Source organism: Trypanosoma melophagium (genome assembly GCF_022059095.1).
Source record: "Trypanosoma melophagium isolate St. Kilda chromosome Unknown ctg17segment0, whole genome shotgun sequence".
NCBI lineage: Eukaryota > Euglenozoa > Kinetoplastea > Trypanosomatida > Trypanosomatidae > Trypanosoma > Trypanosoma melophagium.
The window spans coordinates 178491-190823 of NW_027125145.1; the positions used below are offsets into that span (position 1 = coordinate 178491).

A 12333-nucleotide genomic window follows, 5' to 3' on the forward strand; every position below is an offset into this window, starting at 1 on the left:
TAGGAATTTCTGACCGGGAGATATTGTCACCTTTATTCTCATGTCATTTAGATACTTATTTGCCGTATCGTATATTTCCCATTGATTTTTTTCTTTCCTTATTTCTCTTGTTTTCCCTATTATTGTTGTTTGTAAAAAAAAAAAAAACAACAATTATACCAATTGGCGATTAATAATAATAATAATGAGACGCGTGCGGAAGGGCCGCCGCACCAAAGTGACGAGAAGAATCCCCTTTTACCGTTTGCGTTCCGTCGTACCGGTGTCTTTGCGGGGCAGCCGAAGTGGCGGAGTGGAGAGAGGACCACAAGAGGCCTCATCCTGTGGGAGCTCTTCACACAGAAGAGATATACAAATAACATACATCACGAAAACAGAGAAAAGGAAAAGAGAAAAAAGGGTGGGCGTACGTGCCACGAAAGGGGGCACCCGCGAGTCCTCCTCCGGCCCCCTCTTCACGGTCACTCGCTCGGGTGCAGGAAGGAGGCTGGAGGGGGTGAGTCCCCCTTTTTTTTATCGTTACGGCGGCTGCGGTAAATAGTATATAAGTGGTACTAACAGTCAGATTTGTTATTAAGGGAAAGAATCCATACATAGAGTTTTTACTTAGATAGAGTCAGCTAAGAATAGATCAAATAGAAGTTGGTACACAAACACACACTCTCTACCATACGAACGAGCGAGAGTGGTGGATTGTACCGTACCTTAAAGAAGGGAAAAAAAAGTAAACAGAAAACGATCGCCTCAATTCTGTGAGGCATCACCATAGAGGAGGGGTATTGGAAGGTGGATTACACAGGAGAATAAATTGCGATATATATATTTATTTATTTAGCAAAGAAGAAATAAACGGCGTTAAACGAAAGAAAGAAAGAAAAAAAAAGCGAAAAAGAAAAAAAAAGTAAAAGGACAGTATCTGTAATGTTCGGTTTTCCGTCAGTTGGGGCAATAGCTTCGAAGTACGCGAGCTCGCTAGTGCGTTTTGTAAACCTATCGTCTTTTCAGGATAAAAAGTTGCACGATCTCTTTAACTGTCCCCTGTTAACATCTTCTTTGTTGTTGTTGACGCCGCCGCCGCTGTCGTTATTACCACATGTGTCAAGGTCTCTTGTTCCTGTTGTTTTCCCTTCCCATACCCCTCCTCTGGCGAGTAGGTCACCAAGAGGGCTTGGGAGAGGTGCTGTGCGCTTCGCTTATTATTGGTATCATCATCATTATAAGAAGAAGCTAAAACAAGAACAACAACGACAACAAGTTGCATTGTCTATGGCGTGTGGTGCCTTACCACTCTGGCATCAATGTCGTGGTTTCATGACAAGCGGAACAAGTAAGGCTGACAGCGTGAGATGTACAACCCCATCTTCAGTACTATCGCTGCAGAATTCTCAAGGCGAAGAACAACCGGAAGAGGAGGATAAGGAGAAGCTAAAACAGCAACAAGGGAAAAATGATAGACCGAGGTTAATTTGTTTGGCCCGACGTGCTGATCGTTCTTCTGTTAGTGGTACCGCTAAAATCAGTACACAGTTAAAAAGGAAGACAATGATGAACAACGAAACTACAATGGTTGATCAAACTTCAAATGGAAACCATTTGTCTTTTCTTATAGAACCTTTGGAATTTCGTGAAAAGGGAATAAATACAGATAATTTGGAGCGGTACCAGAAATCTGAGCAAGAAAAAACCATTAGTGACACAGAGATAAAAGAAAAGGATCCTAATAGTTCTTTAAGCAGAGTAAAGGAGGAAAATAAATCACCATTATTTATAAATAATCCTTTATTTCTTCATAATGTAAGCAGAAAGACTAGTAAAAGAGATGAAAATATCCTTGTTTATAACATTTTCACACATCGTGTTGTGAAGCATTCTGCTTCAAGTGTGCGTGCTCTTGGAATTCTGGGTATTGGTATGCGTCGTGATACCCAGGAACTTGATCTGATGTCTCCTGATGCCCTTGATGAATTACGCGTAAAACTTATCGCAAAGGAAGTGAGTTGGCCACAAGCATGGCGTAGTGCTGTTTTTCAGCAACTCTATTATATTTTGTTACGTTCAAAAGACAAAAAAGAAGCTGTTTTTAAGGTTCAAGAGTTGTTGAAAACGCAGTATGAACGTGTTAAGAGTCGTCCTAGTGTTGGTGTTGTAGAAGATAACATAAATAATACGTCTGGTGGTGATGGTACTTCTGTTGATAGCGGTAGGTATAATATTAATATGACATTCCAGGAGCGCTTATTAACATATTCGGATTTAAATAAAGAGCAACAACGAGTGGTAGATTTTGTATTGGAGGGATATAATACATATATTGGTGGAGGTGCAGGTACAGGTAAATCACTTTTGATTCGTGTTATTAAACAAGAACTTATGAATCGAGGTTTGTCTGTAGCTGTAACAGCAACAACAGGTATTGCAGCAACACGAGTTGGTGGTACGACACTTCATCATAATTTTGGAGTAAATATTTATGGAGAATTTATGCGACGTGCAGAATTACGAGCATATGATGTAATTATGGTGGATGAAGTTTCAATGTTATCAAAAGAGTTACTTGAATCCCTTGAATATCAATTACGACGGGCTAATGGTGTGGATTTACCATTTGGTGGGGTACAAATTATACTCTGTGGAGACTTTCTTCAATTAGGGGCAATTGCTTCAACACCACTAGTTCATTCATCGATATTTCGAAGGCACTTTGCAATGCTTAAGTTACAACATGTGGTACGTCAATTAGGAAATAGTGTATTTGTACAACAATTACAAGAACTACGTCGTGGTACTGTTCCACATGATTTACAAGATACCGTTACATTTTTATCACCTAGTGATAATGCAAAGACTATGAAAGATGTAGATGAAGGTGCTGTAAAGTTACTTCCCACAAATAAAGAAGTTGATGCTATTAATCAGAAAGAATTAGATAAACTTCATGGAGATTTAGCTGTATTTCCGGCTCACATTTCCACTCCAACCTTGGCAGGTCGTTGGTCTGCTACTTATATGTTACAGATTCTGGATGAGAGCATGAATTCACCATCCAATATTAATACACTAACCCTTGCCTTGGAGCAGTACGTTCTTGAATTCGTTAGTAAAGTACCGCATGCCTCCACCTTAACCCTTTCCCTGCTTGGACAACGCCACATTGTTCTGTACAAACTATTCATAGACGCATTTGCCTTTCGCGTTCGTATTCCAGCTGAAATGGATGAGAAGGACGAGGCGGGACTTGCCGCCCATCTGCGGGCTCTCGAGTCGTGGCTGCCGGCCCGCGGTCTCGGCGTCTCACTGCGGGAGATCATCACATCCCCCAACGGCCTCCACACGGACGCCGATGAACACACACTCACACGTCAAGCCGCCCACGCCCCGATGGCGGCCCCACTGCGACTGAAGAAAGGCGCCCGCGTGATGCTTCGCACGAATTTAACGTCGGATCTCGTTAATGGGAGTCTTGGCGTCGTTGTGGGGTTCGCAGAACTGCGGCCCGGGAGACTACCACGCCACCTCGCCACACCCGCAAGACTTGATGCTATGGAAGCATATATTGAATGTCAATTGTATGAACATGGATTTGATGTTGCACTGGCGCCAGAAGTGGATTTTGGTGGAGGAAAAGTTGTTGTCGTGCCTCCCACAACATTCTGTGTGGGAGGGTTATCCAATACAAATCATTATCATATGGGCATCGTAGCGCTTCCGCTCAGTCTGGCGTATGCCTTTACGGTGCATAAAGTACAGGGACTCACTTTAGTAGGTCGTGTACATCTTGAATTATCCCGAATGTGGCCTTGTGAACATCTTCTTTATGTGGCGATGAGTCGTGTATGTAATCCAGAACAGTTAACTGTGTCATCATTTCAAAATGATTTAGTGCGTTGTGCAACAGATTGTTTACTCTTTGATGACTCTTTACCTACTGTTGAGAAAGTGAAGGTTCTGCCTCATTTTTTCCAGGCTACATGGCGCCGTACACCTGGTAGACGTAAAGCTTCCCTTCGGGAGAAACTTAGAGCTGAGGCAAAACAGCGACAACGGCAACAGGAGAAGGAAAAAGAGATGAAAGAGAATAATGGGGATACTGTAAATGGAGAAAATACAGCGCTAAAGAAAAAATCAGACATGATACAAGGATGACTTTAGGGGGTATATATATATATATATGATGTAACCATGGATTTCTATGCTTCTCTGTGTATTTTGGATATTTCTTGTTGTTAATGTTCTTTACATTGTTTTTCCGCGTAACTCAGTTAATTAGTTTTTTTCTTGGTATATTTCTTTTACCATCCTTGCATTTTATGTGTCGAAGTAATCATAGAAATATGCATTCCTCTCTGTCATGGCAAGGCATAAAAGAGATATTCAACTATGTATTTGCTTTTCTTTCTCATTGTTTGTTTGTGTTTTTGTGAAACATGGATGTGAAACAAAAAAAGGAAGAGGAGGGTAGGAAGTAATGCATGAATGTTACTCTAGTTTGGATCGCACTATCTAATATTGCGTAGTATAAATATATCATATTAAAAAAAAGAAAGAGGAAACCCTACTCTATTACACTCTCTCATTTTTTTTTTTTCATTATTGTTATTGTTTTCAAATTTTTTTTTACTTCTTCTATTCTTCCTCTGTAGGACATAGAGGCCTCCCCACTGCGTGATTAGTAGAGGAGTACGTAAAGTGGGAAAGAAGGCATTAAAAATAAAAAAAAAGGAGGTGATAATACAAAGTAGAAATCGCCTACCTTTTCTTATAGAGCACTAACTTTATTCTCCCCTTTTTTAAAATATAAATTTAAATACAAACAAACGCTTACTTGGAAGGGCCCTAGCATTTCAAATGCTTCGTCGCCTTCTTTTACCAGTAGCGAATGTTGGTGGGACCTTTCCCACTTCAGTTCCTGGATCTTGCGGGCGGCCCATAGGATTTTCTCGTCTATCAGCAGTAATACGACCAACCACTCTTATGGGTGGTGCTGGACCTCTTCTTTGTTCTCGACGTTTCATAAGTGAAAAACAACCAAAATCGGCAAGAAGTAACGTGAAAAATGTGAAGAAGAAATCTGGAAAATTTTCTATTACTAAAGCAAGTAATATTTCCTCTGAGATGATAACGGGATCAAAGGAAAAACTACCACCACCACAACAATCACTGGCAGCTATGCAGAAAGGAGTGACGCCACCTGTAGTAAAGAATGGGGGTATTGAACAACAAGTGGAGCCCAAGAAGGCAATGAAACGGAATCTTGAGAAACTTCCACCACGAAGAAATAAATTGGATGAACCTACAAACTCTACTTTGGTTTATAATGCACTAATAGGTCGTATGACATCTGAAACATCTCCATCAGTTTTGTGCTTGAAAAGTATTGGATTTGGTATTAATGAAAAACGTCAAGTTTATGTTGAGAAACCTGATGTACTTCGTCAACTTGCACAAAAGATGCGAGAAGGAACAGCTAATCTTCCGGCAAATTGGCCTATTTCTATTATTCGAGCCCTCGGTGTAATTTTACGCAGTCGAAATATTCCAGATCCTGCAGATGCTATTCAACAGATGATTCAAGTTAAAATTAATAACTTGACAAAAGGACGTTATTCTACTATTATTAACACTGTTGGTGAAACTCAGGAAATGAATGATATTCAAAATGCAATAGAAGCAGTAGAAACTGTTGAACTTAATGATGAACAAGAAAAAGTAATTGATCTCGCCCTTAAAGGAAATCTACTTTATATTGGTGGAAGCGCTGGAACAGGAAAAACTGTTCTGTTACGGGTTTTAAATCAACGTATGCAGGCAGAACGCCTGCGTGTAGCTATGACTGCTACAACAGGAGTAGCTGGATGTCATATTGGAGGTTCAACATTTCATCATAGTTTGGGTGTAACTTCACAAGGAGATTTTCTACGCAAGAGTAATTTACTTGATTATGACGTTATTATTATTGATGAAGTATCTATGCTTTCTAAGAAATTATTTGAAGAATTTGATCGTGTTTTAAGGGAAGAAGCAGGAACTCCTGATCTTCCTTTTGGTGGAGTTCAAATTATTCTTTGTGGTGATTTCCTTCAACTTGGTGTTATTAATGAGGCATCTATTTTATCCTCAAAGTTGTTTCAAGATTCCTTTGTTAAAGTTCGTCTTGGTCTACAAGTCCGACAAGCTTCAAATAAATTATTTGCTGAAGCACTTCAGAAAATGCGAGTGGGTGAAGTTCCAGAAGCTCTTATGGAAAGTGTACAACAACTTCCACCAGGAACAATGGTAGAATCAGCGGTAAATCTACTTCCCACAAATAAAGAAGTACAAATTGCAAATGATAAGGAATTAGAAAGACTTCCTGGAGATGCTATTATGTTAACACCAGAAACGGGTATAACAGCTTTAAGGTGTGATTCCACTGTTACAGTTCTCCTTCGTACAGAACCTGGATTTAATGAAGAAGAGTTTTCACGACATGTACGTTCATTATTACAAGCAACACTTGATTTACCCAGAGCCTCATTGCTTAGCCTCTATCGTGTATATGAAGATGGTCATGCAATGCGAGTTTGTCTTCCACCAGGTGAAAGTGCAGCGTGGCGTGATGCGATGCGTGAACGATTTATAGAAGTTGCAGGATTAATAAATGATTTGGAACTTGGGGCAGTAGTAACTGAAATTTTACCCAACGCTGATGGACTACATACTCCTGAGAGTGAAGAATACTTGCAGAAACTTATGTCAAAACATCCTATTGCACAACCAGTAACATTTAAAAAAGGATGTCGTGTACTATTACGGGCAAATTTAAGCTCACATCTAGTAAATGGAAGTATTGGTACCGTAGTAGATTTTGTGGAGTGTTCACTTGATAATATTCCTGGTTTTCTTCGTAGTGAACGCGTCGATAACTGTGTAGAACGATACCGCATTTATTGTATGACTGAATGTGGAATGCAAGTACCTTTATTACCTGTAGTGAAGTTCCACAGTGGTGAAACTATTGCTGTTCCTCCATGGGAGTTTACAGTGGGTGGTGGTCCCATGACAAACTACTACACTCTCAGTAGTGTGGCCCTCCCACTCAGTCTGGCGTATGCCTTTACGGTGCATAAAGTACAGGGACTCACTTTAGTAGGTCGTGTACATCTTGAATTATCCCGAATGTGGCCTTGTGAACATCTTCTTTATGTGGCGATGAGTCGTGTATGTAATCCAGAACAGCTCAGCATCTCCTCCTTTACACCAAACATGGTAGTGGCAAACGCGGAGTGTGTGGCGTTTGATTCCCAACTTCCCACAGTGGATTCAGTAGAGCCAACAGACAATCACCCCGTCTCATCGTGGAAACGCTGCAATGATACCATTTATCATTTGCGGAGACGAGGGGCGTCGTTGAGTCATTTACTTCGTGGAGTCACACTAAAGGATAGTGAGAATAACAGTATAACTGCTGGGAGAATGGGGGGAAGTGCACAACTGACAGGGCCGGTAAAGGGAAGTATAGAACATTCTGTGTTGGTGGCTAGACGAATGCGGAAACTTATTAAACAAACGGAACGTGTAGCAAAGATGCAGGAATCTCGTCGAAAGTCGAAAATCATTGCAATTGCTATCAATGACAAGAGCAACAACAACGACAACAATAGCAGCAATGACGATGACGATGATGATGTTAATGATAGTGACACCACGGAAGTGGAGCACATCCTATAGATACATTCTTCTTTCTATCTGGCTTTTTTTTTCACTGTTTGTTTGTCTTTTTGTTTTTTTCCTTTTTCAACACCTTTTCTTTTTCTATTGTGTGTAAACATGCGTGCTGTTAATGTGAGTTAAGGGGTGGTATTGGCATTAGTGTTGAGGAGACGTTATGCAACACTCTGCCTTTACACACACACATGTATGTATGCGCTTACCCAGCACGAACTCAAACACACACTTATATATACATATATATTCATACATGTGTTTATTCGCATGTGTTAGGGGGCAAGGATGTACTAGAACAAACTTCCCCCAACATAGAGTATTATTGAAGATTTGTAAATCCTCATTTTTTTTCTTGTTCCCCACTTAGAGTATTAGAAACAAAAGCGGAGAGCCAGTCGAATCAAAAAATAAAAAAAATAATAATAAAAAAGAAACCAACTGTAGAAAATAAAAATAAATAACGAAGAGCAAAAATATTAAAAAAAAAAAAGAAGCATCTGCGAAAGCAATTGAAGTTGAAAAAAAAAAAATAGAATTCTCTGTACTCCATCTATCCTTCACCCGAAAAGTAATCTCTCTCTCTCTCTCTCTCTCTGATGCACACAGACTTTTATACTCATACATCTGCTCTCTTGGTTGAAACATTGGATTCTTTTGAGAATGTAGATGATATTGATGGTTGAGTGGTGTGCTGTGAAAGAGGGGTTTGATGAGATTTTTAACGAATTGAATCGCGTACGTATTTAGCTTCTCTATGTACGTATATTCTGTTCTATCTTTATTGTTTTTTTTTTTCTTTATTCAACACGTGTTAGCGGACTATTATCATTCAAAAAAGTATTTACCCCGCACGAACTCCCGTTTGTTTTTTATTAATTTTTTTCTATCACTTTCTTATGTGCATGGGTTTTCCTTACCGGTTCAAAACAGTGTTGTCCCCCATAGACTCGTTTCATTGTGGTGTGTTGTGTTTTTTTTAATTTTCACTTTTGGCACTTCGATGGGTTTTTAGACCCCACGTGTGTATCGCAACTCAAATAATTCATTTATTTTTGATGTTTATTTTTCTAATTTGTTTTTTTTTTTCGTTTTTCTGTTTATTGTACATTGTGTCTTTGTGATTTCTATCTATCACGATTATTTGACTGCGTTTTCCTTCAGTGAAATATATTCCTTCTGTTTTTCCCCTTTTCTTTTCTTCATTATGTTCCTTTTTTCTTTTCCCCCTGCAACGGTGGTGTTGGTGTTGGTGGGGGGTTTGGAAGAAGTGAATAAAGGGAAAAAAAGGGTAAAAACAAAAGTAACAAAACAAACCAAAGCCAACAAACAAAAACAACAATAAAAATCAAGCGAACCAACAAACGAAAAACCCCAAAAAAAAGCAAACTTTATCAGTGATCCTGTGTAATTCTCAGAAAAAAAAATTTTTTTGATCGAAAACAATCATGAGTGGATTCCAGATTCCTGAGAAGCGCGAGCAGCTCATCATTATGGCCAAGCTGGCTGAGCAGTGTGAGCGGTATGATGAGATCCTTGTTTGCATGAAACGTGTGGTGAAGCTGAACCCCGTTCTCTCATCTGAAGAACGCAATCTCCTTTCAGTGGCGTACAAAAACGTGATTGGGGCCCGCCGTGCGTGCTGGCGCAGCATCACTGCACTCGAGCAGAAGGAAGATCTCAAGAAGGACAAGAACGTCACTCTCATCAAGGGATTTAAGAAGCAGATTGAGAAGGAACTGAGCGATATCTGCACTGACATTCTTGAGTTGATTGAGAAGCACCTCCTCCCACATGCCGACACAGATGAGACAAAGGTGTACTATCTCAAGATGAAGGGCGACTACCACCGCTACTATGCCGAGATTGAGACAAACTCGGAGGAGCAGAAGAACAAGGCATTCGAGGCGTACACGCAGGCACTGCAGTACAACTCCTCCCTGAAGCCCACAAGCCCCATCCGCCTCGGCCTCGCCCTGAACTTCTCCGTCTTTTACTACGAGATCTTAAAAAGCCCCGATCGCGGCTGCCAACTCGCCCGTCAGGCCTTTGAGGAGGCCCTCAGCGACCCCGACGTGCTGGACGAGGAGCAGCACAAGGAGGCCGCCCTCATCATGCAATTGCTCCGGGACAATCTTGCTCTCTGGACAGAGGACGCCCACCCGGAGGGACAGGACGACGGCACCGCCATGGAGGAGCTGGAGTAGTGCGGGGGAAATATACATACACAGCGAGGGTGTGTTTGTGTGAAGGAGAGAGAGAAAAATAAAAACGAAAGAAAATCAACAAAGTGAAGGGAAGCAATATGAAAAGGAAAACAAAACAAAAAAGAAATGATACATTTTTAAACAACAGAAAAGAAAGAAAGAGGGATATACCCTTATAGAGGAAGAAGAACAAAAAGAAAAAAAGAGAAATGAGTGAAGTGTAGAGAAGAGGAAGAGTGGGACAGACGCTCCAAAAGAAAAATGTGATTAGTCATCAATATGTGGTGTTTATGGTGTGACTCGAGGAGGAGGAGGAGGAGGAGGAAAAGGAAAAGGAAGATCAAAGAAAACAAAAAAAAAATGAAATGAAAATGGCAATGAAAATAAAGCAAAAACAAAATATGTTCACAATGTGGAAAGGAAAACGACAACAACACTAGCACTAACAAGAGCAGCATCAGTGGCACCGGTAGCATTGAAAATGGGAGTGAGAGGGGTGGGGGGACTGGGGTTATATCACTCATCCCCTTTTTCTTCTTCTTTGTTTATTTTTACTATTATTGTTCTTGATACCTCCTCCCCCATTGTGTTATACATCCAGACATTCCCCTTCTTTTTTCTTTTGAGACGTTTTTTTTTTACTGTTTGTTTTTGATTTTCTCATAAGAAAACAGAAAACAAAAAGAAAAGAAACCTTTTGATATTGATACTTTGCGAGGTGTTCGAAGATCGAACGGCAGTGAGAAGAATACCAGGCTCAGAGAAAGAATTTACTAGGAAAGGGAGAGAAGTAAAAAATGAGAGGGATATTATTTGCGTGTAGAGAGGGTGGAAATGAAGGGTTAAAAAAATGAATGAGGATAGAAGGATTTCACAAGAGGGTCTGGAAATGAATGGATAAGAAGCAAGAAAAAAAAAAGAGAGAGAGAGAGGGAAAGAGTACAAGAGAAAGTTGGGGAAAAAAGAGGGTATGTGTTTGTGTTATCATCTTTCTTATCAGTCGATTCATGTTATGTTGAATGACGGGTAAAGAAAATGAGATTTCAGTAGAGGAAAGAGAAAAAAAAAGACCTTTGGATCCCTTGTTTTTCTTTTCTCTTTTTACTTGGGTTTGCCCCATGATTGATTGCTTCTTTTTTTTTATTATTTGCTTTCTTTTTTCTCCTATTTCTCTGCGCTTTTTATTGCTGTAATACAGACTTTGTGCAGAAAATACCAAAACAAAAAAGAGATGGATAAATCGGTAGATCATTTAGAGAGCTCAGTTTATAATTTTTTAGGGGATTTCATCTCTGCTTTCTTGCGTGTGTTCTCTTTCTTTGTTATTTATTTATTTATTTTTCTTTCTTTTCTTTTCGTATTGTGTCCTCTCCACGCTATCACGCGTTTTTATTCAGCGTTTCTGTGTATTATTGCAATTTTTTGAGTGAGCGAGAGAGCATAACAAAGACGCTCTTTTTTTTTCCTTCTTCTTCTGTTTCGTTTTTTTTGCTTTTCGTTCATCACCTCTTCTTTACTAGATCCCTTTTTTATTACGACGTTTTTTTTTTTATTTTCTCTCTGGTACGGTGTCTGTATTTCTGTCTATTGTGTTAGTGTTGGTGTGTATTCCTCCATTCTATTCTTCGTGCCTCCTCCCACCCATTCCTCTTCTCTGTTGCTGCTGTTGTGTCTCTTTTTCTTTTCTTTTCTTTTCGTGCAGATACAATCGCACTCACCTGTACAAGTGCATACACTTTACGCAGATATGTTTTGTTTTTTCTTTTATTTTTTGTCTTCTCTTAGAACCCAATTATTTATATAGCAGAAAATCCCCTATACGTATGTGTTTGAAATGCTTCATGAGAGGATTTTGATATATTTGTGTGTATTTGTCTTTGTGTCTGTATGTGAAGAACAGAAAAGGGAAAAGAAAAAGGAGAAAGAAAGAGAGACTAACAGTGTGCGTCTGTTTGCATGGGATGCACACACCACTGCACGACACTTTTCACTTCTTCTATTATTACTACTACTACTACTACTACTACTACTACTGCATATTGTGCGATGTTCGACAAAATGATATTGAAGCATACTATCATTGTTGTTGTTGTTGTTTTCTTTACTTTGCCTTCATGTGTGTATATTCTTTTCGTATTATTTATTTATTTATTTCCTTTCTTCCCCTTTTTTTGTCTATTTGCCTCTTTGTTCTTATTATTGTTATTATTATTTATTAATTATTATTCTCAACAGTGCACGTGAGAGAGGAGGTGGACAATACGAGCACAAACACGCATCCACACACAAGAAGAGCGAATCTCTAATCAACTTCCTATCTAATAGAAATAGGCGGGTATCAAGGAGAACAAAAAAAGCCAAAACAAAAAATAAAAATAACCAATTTACACTTCCTTTACTGTGCTTCTCCCTCAGTAGAAAGAAA

At 39.6% G+C, this 12333-nt stretch overlaps 3 protein-coding genes across 3 annotated transcripts; all 3 read left to right on the forward strand.

The window, feature by feature from the left end:
* Positions 1-921: 921 nt before the first annotated feature.
* Positions 922-4143, forward strand: LSM04_000081 (DNA helicase Pif1-like; the record flags this gene model as incomplete). Its single annotated transcript, XM_067334322.1, has 1 exon — positions 922-4143. One exon carries the CDS (start codon positions 922-924, stop codon positions 4141-4143), a length of 3222 nt encoding a protein of 1073 aa, XP_067193252.1.
* A 702-nt stretch (positions 4144-4845) lies between these two features.
* On the forward strand, positions 4846-7707 carry LSM04_006624 (DNA helicase Pif1-like; the record flags this gene model as incomplete). The annotated part of the gene is made up of 1 exon (XM_067334323.1): positions 4846-7707. One exon carries the CDS (start codon positions 4846-4848, stop codon positions 7705-7707), a length of 2862 nt encoding a protein of 953 aa, XP_067193387.1.
* A 1442-nt stretch (positions 7708-9149) lies between these two features.
* On the forward strand, positions 9150-9908 carry LSM04_001018 (14-3-3 domain; the record flags this gene model as incomplete). Its single annotated transcript, XM_067334324.1, has 1 exon — positions 9150-9908. The coding sequence occupies one exon, from the start codon at positions 9150-9152 to the stop codon at positions 9906-9908; it is 759 nt and encodes a 252-aa protein (XP_067193269.1).
* Positions 9909-12333: the final 2425 nt, after the last annotated feature.